General features: G+C 42.0%; 1 protein-coding gene across 1 annotated transcript; it reads right to left on the bottom strand.

Annotated features, from left to right (window-relative positions):
• Positions 1-4,949: 4,949 nt before the first annotated feature.
• LOC117268955 (bMERB domain-containing protein 1) lies at positions 4,950-22,965 on the bottom strand. The gene is made up of 6 exons (XM_033645744.2): positions 22,722-22,965; positions 16,294-16,414; positions 13,473-13,546; positions 11,391-11,505; positions 9,435-9,505; positions 4,950-6,885 (listed from the first exon to the last, which is right to left on the bottom strand). Exons 1-6 carry the CDS (start codon positions 22,798-22,800, stop codon positions 6,767-6,769), a joined length of 579 nt encoding a protein of 192 aa, XP_033501635.1. The 5' UTR covers positions 22,801-22,965; the 3' UTR covers positions 4,950-6,766.
• Between the last annotated feature and the right edge of the window lie 827 nt (positions 22,966-23,792).

Genomic DNA, 23,792 nt, shown 5'->3' on the forward strand with positions numbered 1-23,792 from the left:
TGCTTCTTTAGTTAAAAGTTTGATTGGGAATATGCAACATTAGAGCACTATGAAAACTGACACAGTGAGGACTGTGAGGTGGGTCCAGATGTATGACAAGAGGGTTTCTGTGTGTGTCCAAATCTACTTTTCAAACCTTTATATTTTTGGTATGGTGCTTTTATGTTGTATACTCCTAAATTAACTGGTGTTTAATCCACATGCAGGTTGTTCTAACATGCTTACAGTGAGCAAACACTTCTGTTAGAGCTTAAAGACCTCTGAGTAATTATGCCACACATTAATTGTGACCTTCCAGAGTATTTATAAAATAAGAAATGAGTGTTTGTCCTTGGTGACACTGGGGACGCACACTGTGTTTGATCATGTCCATGATGTGAGTGTGTGACTCATACACAGTGACTCACAGTGCACAGTTTTTACTCTCACGGCTGCAGCACAGCCCCCTCCTCTGTTTACACCAGCACAGATGATACAGTGCTGCCCATTAAAAAAAGAAACAACCGTATGTGGGCGATCCAGGCTGCTTCTGATCAAAGTGACGTCCATCGCTTTAAGAAAAGTGTTTTCACATAGAGTTTATTGTTTGATGTTGTTTCAGAGCTGAGCCTGTGGTGTCTGCACAGTTTGTCCCAGGAAACTGCAATTAAATCTCCTGTGAGTGATGGTTTCATATGTGTGTGTAACTGTACCTACGGTGTGTGTGCAGTGATGCTGCCTCAGTTGTTGCTACGCTACTGTACGAAGACAAATGCACGTAATAACAAATCACTGGAACAGTTTAGTGCAACTCATATAGATACATATACTGACTGATTTTATTATCATTATTCATTAATTTCTGTAACTGCTTATCCTGTTAGGGGTCACAGGGGCTGGAGCCTATCCCAGCTGACACTGGGTGAGAGGCAGGGTTCACCCTGGACAGGTCACCAGACTATCACAGGGCTGACACATAGAGACAGACAACCATTCACACTCACATTCACACCTACGGACAATTTAGAGTCACCAATTAACCTGCATGTCTTTGGACTGTGGGAGGAAGCTGGAGCACCTGGAGGAAACCCACGCTGACACAGGGAGAACATGCAAACTCTGCACAGAAGGGCTCGCCCACCCTGGGGTTTGAACCAGGAACCCTCTTGCTATGAGCATTAATAATTTATTCTTAATGCACTAACAGTCTTCTAATAGTGAGACCAACATACGGAAATCTCCGGTGCTTACTTTCAGAATAAAGCGACCATGCTGACACAATCACAAATGAACTAAGTGAAATAATCACATTTATTACTGATAATTATAATATGGAATTTATTGTAAACATATTGATTATTTATGGTCAGTTTCACAAATAAAAATGGAAAATATCAAAACTTATCTCCACTATCACTGGATTTTATGTTAACTGGGAACAAAAAAGAATTTTTTCTTTTTAGATAAAAATTGAAAGAAAAAAAAACATATTTAAATATTTCTTTTCTTTTTCTCTGGCCTGTTTTTGGAAGAGCGCTGTCTCTCATGCTGTGTTTCAGGTCTGCCCTCTGAGCGCCTGAATCACCCACAGCTGACCTGCACCTGGTCATCAGTCAAAATCTTTATGAACATCATTAGGATTGTTTAATGAAAAGTTATGTTCCAGTTATTGTGAGCTTTTTGTTTATTATTTTGGCCATAGAGACCCTGACACCTTATTTGCTTCCTTTTGTTAAATGTTAATTGGTTTAGCTCTGTTAATCATTTTACTGTAAGTAATGTTCACTGTCAGTGTTCCAGCAGCCTTTCCCTGTTGTTCTGGTTCATTTGCGAAGGTGGGTAAACTGGTCATGTCACTTCCTGTGTTACTGTAGAAACTGAGTAAAGGCTCTAACACTAGTCACAGTGAGGGACTATAACTCCATGCTCTCAGTGGGAATAAAACAGATGTTTATATTGATTATAATTCTTTCATGGTAGCGCTAATTTCAATACTATCCAACATGCCACTCATAAGAAACTGGAAATGTCGGCGTGGCGTTCATCCAATAGGTTTAAATGTCACAGACGTCACATCATCACTGTCAAACTGATAAACATAAGCTGGAAACACAAAATGATTCTATGCAATTCAGATGATAGTCACTGTCTGTAGAGTCGTGTTTCCTCTGCAAAAATTCAACCGTGTCTTTCACTGTGAGACACATGCTGGATATCTCTCTTAAAGCTGGGGTAGGAAGTTTTAAATTGGTGTCACTGGGGAAAAAGTCCTGCCTACTGTGATTCAAATGGTCTGACAGAAAACTAGATTTCTGCACCACCTCTTCAGACTCTGACAAAAAAGCTATCTTTTGATGTCAGAATGATACATGGCTGGTTGCTGTTACTAGCCATGTTTCCATCAGCCTGTTTAGATGCGCATCTAGAAGTATCGCATCGGAAAATTATGATGGAAACGCCAAAATTCGAATTAAAATCCCCTGATTCGCACACACTAAAATACGCTCGCTTTAGCCGGGTTTTGGTTGATTCGAAAAAATGTTGATTCGCAAAACGGGGGATGGAAACAGTTATGTTCGAATTAAGTCTGACGTAGCGCACCTCTCTACATGGTGATATCCACACTCCGGGTCGGGAAGGCGGTAATGCATTTACAAGCTGGTTGCCAACTGCCAGAAAACATAGAAGAAGAAGAATGCGAGACTTGTTTTGTTTCCGGTTCTGCGGAAAACTCGCGCGAGTTCGTAGTTTTCACCAAAGTCCATACATTTAATGGAAACACACAGGATTCATATTTCTTTTAATGCGCATTTCCCAATGATTCGAATCACTTTTGGATGGAAACGTAACAATAGTTTATAGGCACTCAGTGGCGTCAGCGAGACATGAACGAAAGTTCGGGTGACCAAAGTCCGAGTAGAGTGGGCTGGAGCTAACAAACACAGACTTTCACCCGGAAGAGCGGTGTTTGCGTCCCGTAAGATTCTAAAGTCAAACCCTGTTCCTGTTTTCCCTGTTTTCCTAAACCTAACCACGTGCGTTAGTTGTTGAAGGAAAAAAAAAACGTCAGTTCGCAGTGTTGTCATGACATAGTGCTTTTATTTTGAAAGACACTGTATGTAAACGTTAAATTTCCTGTGAAAACAGAAGTGTATTTTGAAAGACGACAATGCATGTAACAGGCAGAACTTGACACGGCGTCCCAGAACAACCAACACACCCAGGGTACCTTTGACGTCGTATGTGGACGTGGACGCCTTGATGTCACTCCTATGTGTTTTCAGTTTGCAAAATAAGTTTGAGTCATTTACAAAAAGTTTTAGAAAAAAACCCTCAATCTTTAATTCTTCAATTTCTCACTGTTACACCTCAGCAATTTCCTAATTCTCCAAAATATTGAGGCAGTAATCCAGCTGGTCACGTGACAGGGAGGCAGTGTGACAGGTTGGAGTTTCAAATCGCTTCTGACTTGAGTTGAATCCACAACGACACATATAGCGTATTTTATACTGCTGGCAGAGATGTGCATCCCCTCCCACCACCTTTCACCTTATTTCCCACCTCTCCACCTTCACCCCTCACCTCCTCTCTCTGTTGTTTCTCCCTCTCACAGCTCTCAGTGACATGCACTCACACAGAGAGCTCTCATTTACTGCCCCTGGAGACAGCAGAGACTCAACACAAACTGCTGTAGAGGTCTGAGCGGCTCTTCACATACATGCACACAACCATAAAGTGCACGCTCAAAGCCTGAGCCTGGGATTATTAAACACTTCAGAAGCTGTAAAGAAGAAAAAAGAAAAGCACAAAGTCTTTAATTGGCCGAGCATTTCGAGAGCGATATCACCTTTGCAGGGACTGTTAAATGTCTCAGCCAAACGCCTCACACAAGAACAAGCCGCTTTTTCCACAAGCATCCAATTAGAGAGGGGTTGGCAGTGACTTGTCTATATTCACAGTATGTAGCCTCCTGATTAGTCTCCTCAGCCTGCAAATTAAATACAGTGGAGAGCGTTGCAGGTCTGTTAATCTGCAACCAGCTGTGACGGCCTTTATCAGCTGCCACGAGGATGGAAACACGAGCAGACCACAACACTGCAGGAGAACAGGCTCAGGGAAACGCTGTGTGGACGTTAGTAACAGACTGTGAGTGTTATTGAACTTAAATTTATGTCTTTAACAAGGTAAAATAAATATTGAAGAAAGAGGGAAACACATGCACATCAAGCATGTCCTTAATTTCTTTTAACAATGAGCATTCTTTGCATAAAATGATCTACAAGCCAAATTAAAGACAGTGTTTTTGCTGTTGGGGGCGCTGCATCTCTCAGTCCGCTGTATGACTCATCTGCGGCTGCAGTGTGTGTGTTGTTGTGTGTGTGAGACGTGAAGGAAGCAGCTGAGGTAAGTTATGTGGAACTGAAACCATCTGGTTTTCTCCTCACCACAGTGAACAACAATAACCCCCAACAACCACACACACATCTCATCCCGTCATCATGGCAGTAACACACAGGATGCTCTTTGGAGTAAGTTGGATATTTACGACCCAAACCACGGATACGTTATATTTATACATTATTATGGAGCAGATACAGTCAGTTTTGTTTCTTTATGTTTCAACAACGCTGTGGTTAATGTGTGGTTAGGTTTGAGCACAAAAAACACTTGGTTATGGTCAGAAAAATATCGTGTTTTTGTTTAAAATACCCGCTTTTGTTTCTTATACATCTGAAGAACTGCTTGGCAGCCAGACCAGGCCTCTAATTGAGGCAGGCCTTTATTTGTAAAAATGTGTAGCCACACTGGGCTTTAAATTGGGACTAGGCTTTTAATTTAAGTTTTCCGGTTGTATATATTTACTATCTGTTAATTCTAATATGGTCTATTTATGCAAGTGTGTAAGTTTCATTGACCTACGTATCAAGTGGTTAAAGACAGAAGCACCTTGACAAGTGAAGAGCATTAAAAGTCTTTATTTTAACAGCATTGCAGAGATGATACATTCTACAGTCATAGTCACACAAAATAATGGATTATTTTTGACCATATACGCTCATCAGCCACTTTATTAGGTACACTGTGCTAGTTCCAGGTTGGACCCCCTTTTTAATTCTTGGTGTCACAGATTCAACAAGGTGCTGGAAACATTGCTCAGAGATTTTGGTCCATATTGACATGATGACATCACACAGTTGATCCATGATGAGAATCTCCCGTTCCAGCACATCCCAAAGGTGCTCTATTGGACTGAGATCTGGTGACTGTGGAGGCCATTGGAGTACAGTGAACTCATTGTCATGTTTGAGATGATGTGAGCTTTGTGACATGGTGCGTTATCCTGCTGGAAGTAGCCATCAGAAGATGGGTACACTGTGGTCATAAAGGGATGGACACGCTCAGCAACAATACTCAGGTAGGCTGTGGTGTTTAAACCATGCTCAGTTGGTACTAAGAAAATCTCCCCCACACCATTACACCACCAGCAGCAGCCTGAAGCGTTGATACAAGGCAGGATGGATCCATGCTTCCATCTGAATGTGGTTTTTCCAATCTTCTATTGTCCAGTTTTGGTGAGAAAACCCGTGTGAATTGTAGCCTCAGTTTCCTGTTGTTAGCTGACAGGAGTGGCACCTGGTGTGGTCTTCTGCTGCTGTAGCCCATCTGCTTCAAGGTTGGACAAGGTGTTGTTGCTTCAGAGATGCTCTTCTGCACACCTTGGTTGGAACCAGTGCTTATTTGACTTCCTGTTGCCTTTCTATCATCTTGAACCAGTCTGGCCATTCTCCTCTGACCTCTGGCATCAACAAGGCATTTTGGCTCACTGGATATTTTCTCTTTTTGGGACCATCCTCTGTAAACCCTAGAGATGGTTGTGCTGAAAATCCCATTAAATACTCAGACCAGCCCGTCTGGCACCAACAACCATGCCACGTTCAAAGTCACTTCAATCACCTGTCTTCATCATTCTGATGCTCAGTTTGAACTTCAGCAGCTCGTCTTCACCATGTCTACATGACTAAATGTGATGAGTTGCTGCCACGTGATTGGCTGATTAGCTATTTGTGTTAATGAGCAGTTGAACAGGTGTACCTAATAAAGTGGCCAGTGAGTGTATGTGAAAATCTTTTAATAAAACACTGACTGAAAGGCCTATCATTAAAACACTAACTACACTCAGATCAGACAAAGACTTTGGTTTAAGTTGTCACTGAGTAGCAAATGAACAATATTTCATTGCAGTATAAAAACTTTCTGCATAAATCTGCATCACATTTGTTCAGCTCTGTTCAAGTACAGGGTTCTGCATTTTCGTTTTATTTATAAAACTGTAATCTTATATTAACTCAATACACTGCTGCTGCTAACTGGACCTTTTATGGACCAAACATTAACTGAAAGATGAAAGAAGATGAAAAAAAAAAAAAGCTGCAGTCTGAACAATGTTATTATAATACGTCGCTACAACTCTACAGCAGGTGTAGTTTCTTCCCTCACAGATACTTACATCACAAATACAAAGTCGGAGCAGTTGTAATAATATCTAATGACCCTAATTGGACAGAAAGCATTATTAGTATAACTATAAGGCGGTCAGCTTCCTCTCTGCACGACATCGAACCACAGCATCTCACAGCAAATCACATAATATGTTATAATACACGTCTCTTACATTATATGCAAACGGGCATGATGAAGATTAATGCAGGTAATCTTTCTGAGAAGGGCACACACACACACACACACACACACACACACACACACACACACAGTGTCCTGGTCAGTGTTACATGATGGAGCAGGTGAAGCCGCAGCAGTCCTTCAGCAGCGTGATTCCAGTTTTTGTGATGAACGGCGCCGATGTCTGCTGAGATTTGGACGCCACCCTCTGATCCTGCAATGTGCCTGATTGAAAAGAAGACTTGACAGTTAACTCTTTATCGCCACAGCATGTTCGCACTCTCTGCTCAGCTCAGACACAAGAGGAAATGTTGGCACTGTACGTTTCTGCAAACCAGGAATACGTTACATTTGTACGTTTCATACGAATCATATCAGTGTTAATTGACGTACTATATGAGCTGACTTTGCTGTTGGGAGGTGGACAAGATGGTGGATGGCGTGACACTTAGGTGAGATGCCTGCCAAGCTGCAGACCACTGTTCAAGACCAAAAAACAAAACTGGTTGTTTTTTAGCGAGCTGGATAGTGCCATAAAAGTGAAGACACTGTTACGTCAGCCAGGATAGTGTGACATGCAGTTTGTTTTTCTTTAATTGAGACATCACTGCATTCTCTGCTGGAACAGTGCAACGAAATGCGGTTGTTTTTTACCTAGACATTGCCGAGTTTCCTGCCAGGATAGCAAGACAAACTACAGTTGTTTTTTAATCAGGACATCACTGCATATCCTGCCAGGATAGTGCGACAAAATGTTTATTACTGAAACATCGCTGAGTTTCCTGCCAGGATAGAGTGATGAATCGCGATTTTTTTGTACTGAGACATCAGTGTGTTTCCTGCCGGGATAGTGCCACAAAATGCAGTTGTTTTTACCAAGACATAGCTACGTTCCCTTTCAGTTAAGAGCGACAAAATGTGGTTGGTTTTTTACCAGAACAACGCTACGTTTCCTGATGGGATAGCGCAACGAAATGCGGTTGTCTTTTACCACGACATCATTGCGTTTATTGCTGGTGTAGTGCGACAAAATGCAGTTGTTTTTTTACCGAGACATTGCTGCATTTCTTGCCAGGATAATGCAACGAAATGCAGTTGTTGTCGCTATGTTTCCTGCCAGTATAGTGCAACAAGTGTTTTTTTTATCAAGACATTGCTGCATTTCCTGCCAGGATAGCACAACGAAATGCGGTATACTTTGTACTGAGAAATCACTGTGTTCCCTGCACCGGGTTAGCGCGACAAAATTGGTTGGTTTTTAGCAAGACATCACTGTGTTTCCTGCCGGGATAGTGCAACGAAATGCAGTTGTCTTTTACCACGACATCATTGCATTTCCTGCTGGTGTAGCACAACAAAATGCAGTTGTTTTTTACCAAGACATCGCTGCATTTCTTGCCAGGATAATGCAGTGAAATGCGGTTGTTGTCGCTGCATTTCCTGCCGGGATAGCGCTACGAAATGCGGTTTACTTTTTACCGAGACATCACTGTGTTCCCTGCACTGGGATAGCGCAAAAAAATTGGTTAGTTTTTAGCAAGACATCACTGTGTTTCCTGCCGGGATAGCGCTACGAAATGCAGTTGTTTTTTACCAAGACATCGCTGCATTTCTTGCCAGGATAATGCAATGAAATGCGGTTGTTGTCGCTGCATTTCCTGCCGGGATAGCGCTATGAAATGCGCTTTACTTTTTACTGAGACATCGCTGTGTTTCCTGCCAGTATAGTGCAATGAAATGCAGCTGTTTTTTACCGAGACATCGCCACATTTCTGAGTTATTGTATTACATTTATTTTGAGAGGTTGGTTTTGTATTTCCCTGTTTGAACATGACTGTTAGGGTCACTGTGGGGATAGTCATTGTTGTGGGACTGATGTATCATTACTATTGTTAGAGGGTGATTTTGGTTCCTACCTGTGGGGTGTGTCTGGAGGGACGTTAATGTTTGGGGACGGAAGTTCTCCAGTTCGCCATGTAAACAACTGACGTGCTTAATTTATGCTACTGCTGTTGCCGTTTTGGCCGGAATAAAAGAAAAGAACTTAAAGACAACTGTAGCCGATTATTACCCACAGCCCGTGAGACTGGAGTATTAAATCTTCAGGTTACACCAGGATAATGCAACGAAATGTGGTTGCTGTCGCTGTGTTTCCTGCCGGGATGCTGCCACCAAAACTGGGCAAAACTTAAGCCAAAGCATGATCTTTTCCTGACCACAAACAAGTGGTTTTTGCGTCTTAACCAATCCACTCATTAACGACAGCATTGTTGAAACATAAAGAAACATAAAGTTTCAACTTCTCTGCTACATAATGAACAAATGTAATGTATCCGTGTTTTGCTGAAACGTATGATACCAACATGTTATCTGGCAACTGGGCGGTGTACACAGAGACACCAGCTGCTCTTCTGTTGTGTTTCTTTCTAAGAAGCTGCTCAAGGAGTGTCTGTAGTATTAAGCACCTGGCTGTGACCAGCAGTAACTACAGGTGTCACCAAATCAACCAGGAGTGAAATGTTAAGGATTACTGAGGCAGGGATTAGAGGCTGTAGCAGAAAGGCTCAGCTCTGTGTGGATCACACGTCCTGCGTCGGTCCATACAGCAGGTGAGAGGATTACAACTGAACTACCAGAAAGAGTCGACACCTTTCTTCATCCTCTTACACACAGGAGTCATGAGTGAGGAGAAATGTCAGCTGCAGAGATAACTGCAGTGTAAGATTCCTTTTTAATTGGGAGCTTACACCTGACAGCCTCATGGTTAGACTCACCTTTCGCAGCCAGTGTCTTGGGAAATTTGGACTGTAAGAAGGCGGCCATTTCTCTGTCCTCCTCTCTTTCCCTGTGGAGGAGAATATTTCTTTGGTTTTTAATCGTCAAGTGTGTGGTCGGAAGATTTTCTTCATCATGTTGAATGTCACGGGGCTGCATTTAAGAGAGTCCAAGGCTATGAGCTGAACTGAGAGGATGTTATTGTATGGCACATGGTGTGAATTCACAGCTTCATCTACACAATCCTCGCCTGGATCTGTTCTCACATAATGAAGGAAGATGGTAATCTCTCTCTCTCTCTCTCTCTCTGAGACCAATGAAAATGTCACTCAAACATATTTTTCAGCATTAACATCTGTCGTCTCATCAGCAGTGACAGGTAATGTAACACCATAAACAGAACACCTGAGAGATGGTGGGCTTCTTATCATTATTCAGTGTGACTATACACAGAGAGACAATGAGAACAGAGTGATGAAGATAAGACAACCCCTTTAAAAACTCACTAGATCAATAATCAGACATGGTGCAAATAACTACAGGTCAGTGGCTCTCAACCTTTTTCATGTCACAAACCCTTAAACTGATGCACATTAGGTCACAGACCCCCATTTGATAAGACTTTCCTTCCTCCATCTGAAAAGATTTTGGTTGTCAGACATGATTACAACCAGAATTCTACAGTTGAGACGACACACTCTCATCCCAGGTCGTCAAATAACGCTCTCTCACACCCCTCGTCACGTGATACTGCAACATATTCCCATAGAACGATTCATATGATATCCTACAAAACTGCACCCCAGGACAGACGTTACTTCCTAAACGTACAGCTCTGTAATTAACGTAAAGGTACGGAGGTTAGGGTTAGGAAAAGAAACATGGTGAGGACATACCTTAAAATGACTCAAAGTTCACATGGATGCGAACACGCAACTCAGGGGGAAAGTCCTGAGTGAAAGTCCAGTTCTTTGTGACCCAACCAACACACCAACCTTCGTCTTTACAGGTTCTCGAGTCTGCCTCTTTATTTACTACCGTCACGTGATCACTTCACACATCATGTTTTCAGTTAAAATAAGTTTGTAACGTGACCTAAAAACATCACGACTTAAGTATGTGGTGGATGGGTGTAAGTTTCAGTGCAGTATCGTAGGCAGCTGGACTTGCTTGAGTTTCTTGAAGCTGTTTCAAAGGGCATTCTTCCCAAATTGATTGGCAACATGTCAGTGAAGATTCTCAGTCATCCAGGTCATGGTAATCTTAAATGCTATATCGTAAGCAAGTGGACTTGCTTGAGTTTCTTGAAGAGTATCTGACTGAGGAAGCCTTTTGGATGAGAGGTGAAACATCTTCAAGATACTCAAGCAAGTCCAGTTGCCTACGAAATAGCACTTACAATTACCATGACCTGGATGACTGAGAATCTTCACTGACATGGAAGCAAGTTACATAACACTACATTAAAATGACACTGACATTTGGTTTCACCTGGAAAACAGACACCTCCTAGTATAGTAGGCCTATATAGTATAAGTGAAAGTCTGTTTGTTTGACCCATCTGCCTCCCTTTCTCCTCACCATGTGCAGACTTTCTCACTCTTTCTACTATGTCACTTTCTCTTAGGGTCAAATATTGCAGTGCATTGAAATCAGATGAAGTCATAGCGACGCCAAAGGCTACGTTCAGCTTCAATATCACATGCAGAGGGGTGTGAAAAACCAGTGGTATTAAAATGACCTGCAAATGGGGTGGCTGAGAAGATAACTGTAGGGGGGGGATTAAACCTTTGATCAGAATAGTCACTCTCATGACTCTTAATCACACTGGGCTCACTTCTATAGTGAATTAGATCAATTAGATTAGCTCCCTTAAAGACTCCTGTTTGAGAACCAGTGAGCAGTAGGTACTGAATGAGGCAGTTTCCTCAGAGTAAACATAAAGAGCAGCTCACCTCAGTCTTTCAAACTCCACATCGTCCACGAGGAAGTCTCTGGTCTCCACCAGCTTGTTGATCTGCTGCAGCAGCTCCTCTTCTCTCTCTCTGTCCTCCTTGGACTTGTCGTTGTCTGTTCAACAGTCACATGACAACATAAAATACAGCCGTCACTCAGTGTCACGTTTATTAACTATTATATTATAGGGTTGGGGGAGAGTTACTGCCACAAGCAAGGGAGTTCAAGTATCTCGGGGTCTTGTTCATGAGTGAGGGTAGAATGGAGCGTGAGATGGATCAGCGGTTTGATGCCGGATCGTCGTGGTGAAGAGGGAGCTGAGCCAGAAGGAGAAGCTTTCGATTTACTGGTTCATCTACGTCCCAACCCTCACCTATGGTCATGAGCTCTGGGTAGTGACTGGAAGAATGAGATCGGGGATACAAGCGGCTGAAATGAGTTTCCTTCGTGGGGTGTCTGGGCTCAGCCTTAGAGAGAGGGGGAGGAGTCAGACATCTGGAGGGAGCTCGGAGTAGAGCCAGAGGTGTTCGGGCACGTCCCACTGGTAGGAGGCCCCAGGTCAGAACATGCTGGAGGGATTATACATCTCATCTGAGCCAAATACTTGCTTTAATAGTTTTTTAAATAATTTGGATTTGTTAAAAGTTATAAGGAGTTGTTACCATGGATTGAGTGTTATGGTCTGATTGTTTATTGAATTTGTCTGGCTGATGGAGGAGAGGCTGGTGTGTGGCGGTGCGTTTTGACACCCCCGCCTCCTTGGTAAGCAGGTGACTGCAGCACCTAAGCTTTATCAGGTGTGCTCATTAGGGCTGGCTCGGTTTTCCTCCTTTTTTGATAACTCGCTGACGCACCTGCCTCTTCCTCCGCTCCGGTAAGACTGATCCATTTTGTTGTTGGGGAAACTCGTTGGTGAATAAATGATTATACACAAAGGAAAAGTGGAATCTTGGTTGCTTGAGTGAGTCAAACACAACCACATAACCTGTACCTTGGAATCACAAAGAGTAAAACATCAGTGGGATTGCTCCTATAAGCATGTTAGCATTGTTAAGGTTGAGCATTACAGGCTCGCATTTCTGTCTTTGTTTTTGCAGAGTGGTGGGAGGTTTCAGTCAGATCACAGATCCAGGTGTATAAAGGTCTTGAGCTTTGCAGTGTGACTACACCTGTTTGTCAGCTTGTCTCTTGTTAAGCTGACAACACCCACAAAACAATCACACCTAAAAAAACATGACAGAGGATGAGCTAGCCACTGATGCTAAATCAAAGTAGCAACCACCAGCCAGCCAACCTTCAATATCTGCCCCAGTCATTAATATTTTTTTACACACACACACACTTTATGTCAGAGACACAGTTTATGTCATCCTCGTCACAGCTAGTATTTGCTAATTAGCGCCAGGGGGCAGCAGGAACCCAGAAAAAAGTCCTCTCTATTATTTAGTAGGCTTTGCTATGTATTTATGTTGATGTGGCCTTATGTGATATTTCAATATAATAGCAGTAAAATACCCAATCCTGCTTAGGGCCCCCAAAAAGTCTACAGCCGGCCCTGCTCATGGGTCACTAACTCACCAATTCTGTACTTTATTTTTCTTTTTAGTTGCCACAGCAGCCTTCCTCTATCGTAGAGCTGTCAGCTAAACTTAATGTGTAATGTCTGTGTCGTATCTATGTCCTGTATGAGAGTTTCGATTATTATAGAACCTGTTTTGTTCGTGTCTTTGCAGGGCACAACCGCAAAAGAGTTTTGTTTTTCCATTTGGTTTCCCCTGATTGAATAAATGTTATCTTTCTAACGAACAGAGGAAAGTGACGATCCTTGTGAATATTTTTAAGACAGAATATAAGCATCATAGAGCTCTAACCAAAACTGAAGTGGAGGCCTGTTGTTATTTGAAAGTGTTTCATTTATTCCCCTGGTCCTCAGAGTTAATTGCTAATAAGATAATCACCTCGCTGCATTTCGCTGATATTTATTCAAAGATAAAACAGAAAATAGAAACCTATAATGGGAACACCTGAGCAAACTGTCTGCAGGTTAACTAAGATGTGACACTGACTGCTTTTTAATTTACCTGGAATCGAGACGAGTTTCTGCAGCTCCGTCTTCAGCCTTGTGATTTCTCTGCAGAGCTGGATGTCATCCATCCTGAGTGGAAAACAAACAAACTATGAAAAGCTATTCTGCATCAAAAAGCAGGTGATGTCAGTGTAAATAAAAGTAAACTACACTTCAAAATCAGTTCTTTTAGTTTTCTCTACAATGGGCTTAAAAACATTAATGGATTTAATATGAAACACTGGACTCAGATGACGGCGAGGTCTGTGAGTTTATGAGCTGGAATAACACCGTCACGCTGCCCTCTGAATGAATCACACCTGACAGGATCAGATCTCATTTCACCGTCTGACTCTGATGCAGATTTCAAAACATCAGGCGCTGTCACACAAGTGTTTGTTTGTGTGTGTGTGTGTGTGTGTGTGTGTGTGTGTGGGCTGCTGTTACAGAGAGAGAAATACTCTGAGCTGTTGGTTTAATAAAATAGGTTTCACTTCGGTGTACTTCAGCAGTATGTATTTCAGGATGAGTCATATGCTGCCACTCAGGAGTGTTTATTCACAATGAGAGTTGTCTGGTTTATGTCCCAGCCAGTCTAAATGACGGCGCTGCATCAACTGCATAAAGCAGGATTTCAGGAGTTAAACGAGACGTGCTACCACGCATGGTACGACACAGCAACTCAGTATTAAACGCTGGCATTGTATGTTTCTGCAAAACACAGGTTCTTTACATTTGTATGTTATTTTGTAGCCGATATGTTTAAACTTTACATTTCTCTCTGTGGTGAGGGTGTGGTTAGGTTTAGGTACAAAAACCACGAGGTTATGGTGAGGAAAAGATCATGCTTTGGCTTAAATTGCAAACATTTCGTAGCACAAAAGGTGCTAGAAAAGCAGGGACAGGTTGGTAAAAAACACCTAGGTTTGGTGGCTAAAATGCTGCCGGGAAACACTGCAATGTGTTGGTGAAAAACACCCAAATTTGGTGACTCAAACACCACTGGAATATGCTGCAATATGTTGATGAAAAACATCCAGGTATGGTGGCTCAGATGCTGCTGGGAAATGCCAGACCCTGTGGCTGAAATGCTGCTAGCAAACACCGTTATTTGTCTGTAAAAATGCCCAGCTTTGGTGGCTCAAACGCTGCTGGGAAACGCTGCCATATGTCAGTGAGAAACACCCAGGCCTTGTAGCTCAAACACTGTTGGCAAACGCTGCAATGTGTTGGTGAGAAACACCTAGGTTTGGTGGCTAAAATGCGGCCGGGAAACATTGCAATGTGTTGGTGAAAGACACCCAGGTTTGGTGGCTCAAACACTACTGGGAAATGCTGTGATATGTCAGTGTGAAACACTGCAATGTGTTGGTAAATACACCCAGACCCTGTGGCTCAAACGCCGCTGGGAAACGCTGCCATATGTCGGTGAGAAACACCCAGATCTTGTAGCTCAAACACTGTTGGGAAACACTGAAATGTGTTGGTGAAAAACACCCAAATTTGGTGACTCAAACGCCACTGGAATATGCTGCAATATGTTGATGAGAAACATCCAGGTTTGGTGGCTCAAATGCTGCTGGGACACACTGCAATGTGTTGGTAAAAAACACCCAGACCCTGTGGCTCAAACGTTACTGGGAAACACTGCGATATGTCAGTGAGAAATACCCAGGTATGGTGGCTCAAATGCTGCTGGGAAATGTCTGTGTTATGGTAACTACACCCAGACCCAGTGGCTGAAATGCCGCTGGCAAACGCCATGATTTGTCTGTAAAACCACCCAGGTTCTGTACCACAAATGCCACTGCGAAATACCGCGCTGTGCCACTAAAACACCCAGATATGGTGCCACAAACACAAAAAATGGTGCTGTTCTTTGTTGGCCTCTAACAGTGGTCTGCAGCTTGGCAGGCGTCTTGCCTCAGTGTGAAGCCATCCACCGTTCCCTCCACCTCCTGATGACAAATTCTGCTCATACAGTATACTACGTCACTTAAGAAACGTTGATATGCTGCGTATAAACCGTACAAATGTATCATGTCATGTTCATGGTTTGCAGAAAATCACAATGCCGTTATTTTCATCTTTTTTTATCGTCCCCACAGCGGCTGAGCCTCAGTTATTTTCTGTGTTGCAGTTGGCATGAGACATGTTGTGTGTCATCATTTTGAAAACTCACACAGAGAAAACTAACGAAAAAAAGAACCAAGTAAAAGTCGTGATTCTCAGTTTCTGTGAGCTGTCACGTGACCACGTCATGCAGCTGGGCGCTGCTCTCCGTCTCCGCTCCACCACCTCCATCCTCATGTGTCAAAATAATGAGGAAGGTCTCCACAGAAAAGAATGAAATAATTAAAAGCAGAGATGAGAGAGAAAGAAGTAAAGGCCATCTTCACAGATATGAAAAAAGCCTGTGTGTGTGTGTGTGTGTGTGTGTGTGTGCTGGTAGTCTGCGAGGACCTTAAATAGCTTTGCTGCTGTTTTCTGCACACACACTTTTTGCCATCATGCACATTGCCATCATGCACATGGCTGCTCGCAGTGCTGACGACTGACAGTCACAGTACATCATCTCATGTTCCTGAGGGGCTGCTGACAGATCTGCTGGATCCAGATCCCTGTACAGCAGAGCTCTACTGTGTGTGTGTGTGTGTGTGTGTGTGTGTGTGTGTGTGTGTGTGTGCGCGCGCGCAGAGGACCAACATGATGGAAGAGGAACACGTGTTATCATCTGATGTCTTCATGTCTTCATTCACACTAAAGTTGTTTCTTTTGTTTGTGTCTCTAGTATTTAAAGTGAACATGAGAAGTCATATTGAAGAAGCAGCTCTCACATGTATCTCAGCTCTGATTCTCTCCGTACGAGGATGTCTCTTATGCGCTCGATTTTGCACAGCTCTCCTTCGATATCCTCGATCGTAATTGTGGAGTCAGCCATGGAAACGACATCCTCTGCTGAAAGACAAGAACAAAACACATTGATGTGGTGATGATCATGGCATTAGGAGTGTTTTAGCGCCAAAGACTTTATGTCCGACTGCCATCATGACACAAATGACAAAGGCATGAAAATGAAGAACTACAGACACAAAACCCAGGTGAGATTGAGGCTGGTAGTTTTTCTACCATCCAACATTACCGCAGCTGATTTACACAATCACTGGAATATCAACTGTTTTCAGCATGATGGCCAGAGGAAAATGACGGATCTATACGTTCCTGCAAACCATGGATACATTACATTGGCAGGTTTCATACATATCATATTGGCATATGTGAAATGACGTAGTATATGAGCTGACATCATCATCAGGAGGTGGAGGGGATGATGGCTTGCATGACACTGTAGGTGAGATGCTTGCAAAGCTGCAGACCACTGTTCAGTGCGTTCTAGCGACCCATAGCTGTTTTTCCTGCATTTTTTAGCCCCTAAAAGACGGTGTTTTTTCAGGGACCCCAACTGTTTTTCCTGCAGCTTTTTAAGCCCCAAATGTAGATGTTTAAGTGACACGTTGTTTTTGTTGCAGCTTTTCAGCCCCCAAACACAAGTACTTTTTAGGGAGCTGTTGCTGATTTTCCTGTGGCTTTTTCGCCCCCATAGTCGATGCTTTTTTCCTGCAGCTTTTTAAGCCTCAAATGTAGATGTTTAAGTCACCCATCGTTGTTTTTCTTGCAGCTTTTCAGCCCCCAAAAGTGGGTGTTTTATAGCGACCTGTCGTTGTTTTTCTTGCCGCTTTTCAGCCCCCAAAAGTGGGTGTTTTATAGCAACCTGTCGCCGTTTATCATGCAGGTTTTTAGCCCCCAAAATGGATGTTTTTTATGGACCCATCGCTGTTTTTCCTGCGGCTTTTCAGCCCCCAAAAGTGGCCGCTGTTTTAGGGGGCTGTTGCTTTTTTTCCTTTGGGTTTTTAGCCCCAAAAGGGGGTGTTTTCAAGTGACCTGTCACTGTTTTTCCTGTGGCTATTTAGCCCCCAAAAGTGGATGTTTTCTGTGGCCCATTGCGTTTTTTTTACCTGCAGCTTTTAGCCCCCAAAAGTGGGTGTTGTTTTAGGGGGCTGTTGCTTTTTTTTCCTTTGGGTTTTTAGCCCCTAAATGGGGGTGTTTTCAAGTGACCTGTCACTGTTTTTCCTGCAGCTATTTAGCCCCCAATAGTGGATGTTTTCTCGCAACCTGTTGCAGTTTTTTCCTGCAGCTTTTAGCCCCCATAAGTGGGTATTTTTAGGAACCTGTCACTGTTTTTCTAGCTTGGATAGTGCCACAAAAAACACCTGTTTTTTACTGAGACCTTGCTACATTTCCAGCAAGGATATTCTCACAAAACCAGATATTTCAAGCCAAAACATCATGTTTTCCTAATTATAGCCAAGTGTTTTTTGTGCCTAAACTTAACCACATGTTAACCACAGTGTTGTTGAAATGTAAAGTTTAAACGTATTTGCAATATAATAACGTGCAAATGTAATGTATCCATGATTTGCAGAAATGTGCAATGCTGGTGATCAATTTGCTGTTTTCCTGTTACCAAATTAAAACCATCAGAATGTTGCAGTTTATTTTACAATCATGTTTGGACTAAAGCTGCCCTCAGCAGAGCAAAAATAAAATATAAAGTGTTATCTACTTTCACAAAGAAGAGGCTGTGTCTGTAATAAACTATGTTACAGGAGACATTTTGACGTTTAACTGCAGGGAAAGCAGAAGCTTAACTAATAACCTGATTAACAGCAGCAATCTAAAAAGTTTGATTGGTATTAAACATAATTCACGGTGCAGCTTCATCACTGAAGAGCTTTTGTTTCAGCTCCGCTCTGAACAAATGAGGAGAAACTTGATCTGCTCTATACTCAGATTTAAATTCCCACTGAGGCGTACGGCTTTACCACAGTCTGCTTTTTCATTCATCAAACGTTCAGATATGCTTCCAAGTTTAAAACTTTCACAGACTCGTGTTCCTATGGCGCCAAAATATGGACATTTAACAACCAGTCATGCTGATGTTAACTTGACTGTGATTCAGGTTTTTAATTGTTGAACTGTAATTTATGAATGGATGTGTTTGGTATTACTGTGCTTGTAGATGTGTCTGACTCTGTAACAGTGGTGCAGGTAAATGAATGTTTACCTGCTCAGGGACTGCAGATGGAAATCAGCTGACAGCTCAGTCTGGCATAAATCATCTCTGCTTATTTTGAGATTATGTAATAGAGATTAAAGTGATCTGTTAAACTGATCCAGTTGCAGGCTCTGGTAGTGTGCATGCTGGCTCACTGAACACTTAGAGGAGGAACTGAGAGATCATTAACGCCATCAGTCACACCTGTGTTTCTGCTGCAGTGTGTTGCTGTGAAGAAGGTGTGCTGTTTCTCTGAGCACAGAGCGGTTCAGAGCTCTCACTGCTCACAGATTGCTGAACGCTTAATATTTAAGCAGCCAGTTAGCTTAGCTTAGCATAAAGACTGGAAACAGGTGGAAACAGCTAGTGCTAAACATCTTCCTTAGCTTAATACCACAGTCCAAACACGAACACTAGACAAGGCAAGAGTCCTCCTTATCATTCAGTGAATACACACTGGAGCAGGCTAACGAGTGTCCCCAGGTGTACGTCATTAACCCTCAGCACACTGAGGAGGTTTCAGGGCACTGTGATAATGCTACTTATTATTAAAGAGATTTTTCAAATGGTTTTATGTTCTCAGCAATGTTTCCCCAGGTCAAATGTTCAGTGTGTGTTTCCTTTGGTCAATATGTTGATGTTATCCAACGTCTAGCTAGTTTAGATGCAAAATCTTGCCCGAGGGTCCATCGTCATAATGTGCACTGGGGCCCGTCCTAACTACCATACGCCACTGGCCAGGCTAGCTTTCTCCTCTGGTCTCCAGTCTTTATGCTAAGCTAAGCTAACAAGTTGTTGGCTGTAGCATCATATTAACATGATGGATGTATCGATCCTCTCATCAGTGTCCGGGAAACAGGATTATTTGTTTTCTGAGATGACAGAGAGGATGATACCACCATCATGCCTGTGTGCTAAACATGAAGCTACAGCCAACTGGCTAGCTTAGCTTAGCTTAGCTTAGCTTAGCATAAAGACCAGAGAAGTATTGAACTATTGTTTTAAATAGTTTTTTATGTGATAAATTCTGCTTTCTGTCACATTATTCTGACTCTATTGGCCTAAATATTTGTCAATTCAGACTAAAGTGGTATTAAAACATACTGAAACTCAATTTTAGTGATTCTGTTACTGCTCATATTTGTATTGCACCTTAAGTGGAAAATTGCTTAATTGGAGTCATTCAATTCGCTCATTAAGCCCAATAAACCACCTGTATTTGTAACCAAGGCTCTCAAGAGACTTCTGAGACACATGAAGGAAAACTTGATGTCTAAGAAATCACATGAATTCATGAATGAAAGTCAAACCTGCAGGGATCGTTATTCTAATCATTAAAACTGGATCACAGTCACCACCCTGCTACGATCTGATCACAGCTCTGTAATTCTTCACTGAATAGCTGCACTGCCCCCCCCCCTGCAGCCTCCTCCTCCTAACCAGGAGCGATGACTCATCCAGCAGAGTCAGATCGGCTTTTAATTACCTGACCTTGTGTGAAAAGACATTACAATCATACACCCTGGATCACCGGGGATATCACAGCTGCACAAACACTCAGCCTGCTCAAAGCTGCACATTCATCTGGTGATTCTACAACTTAGTGTATTCTCACGTGTGTTATCACATGCACGCACACACATCAACTACCAGCTGGCGATTTGATGTTTTATTGTTTAAACAGGCATCTTGTGTTCCTTTTATTTTAATTATTTTGTTCAAGCACTCAAACAGGCCCGATAAATTCAGTCAAACTTATTTCAATATTAAGTAATAATATTCCTTTTTTTACAGCAGGTTTGTGTGAAGACACATTTTTATTGTTTACTGATTACATCTTCTTTTTACTCCTTAAAGCTTGAACATCATTTCAGTAGAATACAGTTGTAGTAACACTGTCACGCCCTGAAGGCGCACTTTAAGTCAGTGATGTGGAACATAGGCTCTAATGGAAAGCAATTAAATAAAATGACTGTGTGCCTGTGTGTGTTCTTGTGGTATAATGTCACACACATGATAGAAAAGAAGCAAGTTTGATGGGAATAACAGAGGACCAAGAGCTGAGCCTTGAGGAACGCCAAAAACAAAATCTCACAATGAAGCTAAATATGTAAGGTGAATTATCTTATTGTTTCTGAGGAATTTTCTGGAGGAAAAAAATTTGCAATTTGTTCAGAATTATGTGTAAAATATCCTCAAGCAAGGATTTGGGGGGAAAAAAAGTGTTCATTTTTAATTTATTACAGGAATCTTAATTCTTGCCGAATTTTATGCTTGCCCAGATCAATTTTACATCATGTTCAGCCAACTCACTGCGCACTGACAGTCTTTAGATCAAGCAATCCATTAAAATTATACCTGAAATGATTCAACCTTTAACAGATTTGATGACTGACCGAAAAATAATCTGCAACTATTCTGATAATCAATTAACTGTTTCCGTCTCCCTCTTTAAATTCAATTCACTAAAATAAAAGTTCAATGAAATCGCAGAGGTTTCCCCTTCTTCAGTCGCCCCCTGACCGTGGGGAGGGGCCTGACTGATGGAGGCCACCACCTGCTGCTCCTTTACCCATATAGAGCAACCCTGAGACCTGATTGAAGGGGGTAAGTTTGTGAGGTTGAAGGTGTGCGTGTGTGTATGTATTCATCAAATCAAATGGTTTTGTCTTATTTTCCCACCACACGTTTGTTTTAATCCCCTTTCAGTAAGTTTTAAAGCAAGAAACGCTAAAAACATTCTCGAGTTACAGCCTCTAAAATGTTAGATGGCTTTCTTTGACTCCTGTGACTGTAAACTGAGTATCTGAAGATTCTGGGCTATTGGTTGGACAAAAGTGAATATTTTATGACGTCACCTTGGATGTGAGGAAGTTGTGACGTGCATTTTTCATTATTTTCTGACATTTTTCAGACAAGTAGTTGCCACCATTTTTTTTATAATTATCATCAAGTTACATTTAAGGAATCTTATTGGAAACTTTGGACAGTGGCGTCCCTAGAAATGCTTCATCAGGGTGGCCAGATGCGTCGACTGAAAACCTAAAGCTGTAACTGAATGTCAGGAATTCTATTCTGCTGTTGATACAGACTGGTTGAAACTCTGTCAAAATGAGAATTAAGGAATCCCACACTGATACACTCTGGTTTCTTAATTTACAGTTAATATTAATAATTATCTGATGTGCACACACTAACACTGGTAAGTTAACATTTTCACTTCCCCAACAGTCCTCATTTCAATTCACTGTTCTTCAGATAATCTGGTTGTCCTTTTCCCTAAAAAGACAAACAAACAGCTTTAATTTGAAGGAGTTCATTGATTGTAAGCAGAAGAGCCATTTTATTTAAATCTGTCCGGAGCCACAAAATATCCTTGAGCCTTATAATAAAGGTAACACGGCCTTATTAAGTCTAAATTAGCTATCAAGATTACTAATTCGTGTATTTGTATTATTTGTATTAAAACAAACTTTTATTTGCATTCTGGAGCATATAGGCCTGTCAGAAAACTGTAAACTACTAAATAAACACTAGAGCAGCACTAGACACATTCAGTTTTCAAATAAGGTGTTATAAAATACATACGTTATGGAAATACGATTAATTGGAATACATTCAGAAGAAGTGTAAGATTTATTACTGATGTCCCTTATAAATTAAAAAGTAAAGACCACTAACTTGTGAGGGAAATGATTTTATTCTTCTTTATTTTTGGGCTGCTGGAAATAGAAATTACAAGGATTGCTCCTGATGCTGAGGACATGTCTGACGGCATAATGACACACAACTCAAGTATTTTTACTGTATCAGTATCTAAAGATATTCCAAAGTATAAGTCCCTCAGCTCTACCTTGAAATTACTTAAAATCTTTAACTTGATGTGCCACTAAAAAAGCATCATTACTACATGAAAGATACAATCCTGCACCTCCACATACAGAGATGAAGAAACACAGGAGGTCTGTCTGAGCCCCTCAGGATGTGTAATATCCTGCTGACAGGTAACTTTAACATGCTCACTGATGATCTGCAGCACCTGGAGCTTTAATTCCCTCTGCTCAAAGTTGGTGCAGTGAACGCATCCCTTTCTTTCACTGATTTCTTCATAGTAACATTATTAAAGCATGCTTCCTGCTAAAAACTCACTTGATTTCTCCGTCGCTTCATCCACCTGCGTCTTCTCCAGAGAGCCGTACTGTTTAGAGGGTCTTCTCTCCTTTTCCATGTTGTTCAGACACACTCCTCTCCTCACACACTCTGCGCAGAGGAAAATAAAGACAGTATTTGTGCAGCCCGGAGGTTAATAAGCGGTGCTGGAGTCCGTGCAGCACTGCTGTAAGGTGTGAATGAAATAACGGGAGGAGAGCTGATGAACAGATGCTGAGCTGACTCCTACAGAGGTGATGTGAGGAGCAGGAGGAGCTGAGCTGCAGGGCGCCACCTGCTGGCAGAGCCGCTGTATGACACACAGCAGCCCGCTGATGAGTGTTGTCACACTTTTTACTCTTCAGTGTGAATTGTTCATCAAAACATCTTTCAACAGTCGCTCCTTCATTAAATTAAAGATTAAGGACTCAGGTTGAAATGAGCCTCCCTGTCATTTGTTTAAATGTCAAACAGCCTGTGTTGAAGTTTGTAACTGTTTATACATTGTTTTCTAATGAGGACCTACAGCAGCATTGTGACCACTGGAAGACAATAAATGTATGGAGTTAAATCAGGGTCCGAAACATGAAATAAAAGGATTAAATTAACAGACAGCTGTTGTTTTAACAGCCGGCTGCGCTCTCACCACTTCAGCTCTCTCCACAGGAGAATCGAGCCGTCTTTCACCATGAATTTTCCATCCCGCCTGATTGAGTTCAGCTGTTTAACGACATACTGGGGACGACTTGAATTCATGTTTCATGCAGCCGGGCCCTCAAGGGTCCCGCAAGAAGACCTGGAACAATGACTTGGCCACACCTCTGGATCATTACATGACAGAAGAAGAATATTAAGAGATGCAGAGTCAAACCTGGTGAGCAAAGAGTCTGAAGGTATTTCTCCCACGTACATGATTTGAAACTAAAGCAAACATTTATTTTGGCTGAATGTAAGAATGTTTATTTACTGCAAATACTCAAGAGGAACAAATGCTGCCAGATGTTTCTGCTCTACAGAGGTGGAGATTCTTTTAGTATCATTAGTTTACTCTTCACAGCACTCAGATCTGCA

This window comes from Epinephelus lanceolatus, chromosome 18, assembly GCF_041903045.1.
Source record: "Epinephelus lanceolatus isolate andai-2023 chromosome 18, ASM4190304v1, whole genome shotgun sequence".
Classification (NCBI taxonomy): Eukaryota; Metazoa; Chordata; class Actinopteri; order Perciformes; family Serranidae; genus Epinephelus; species Epinephelus lanceolatus.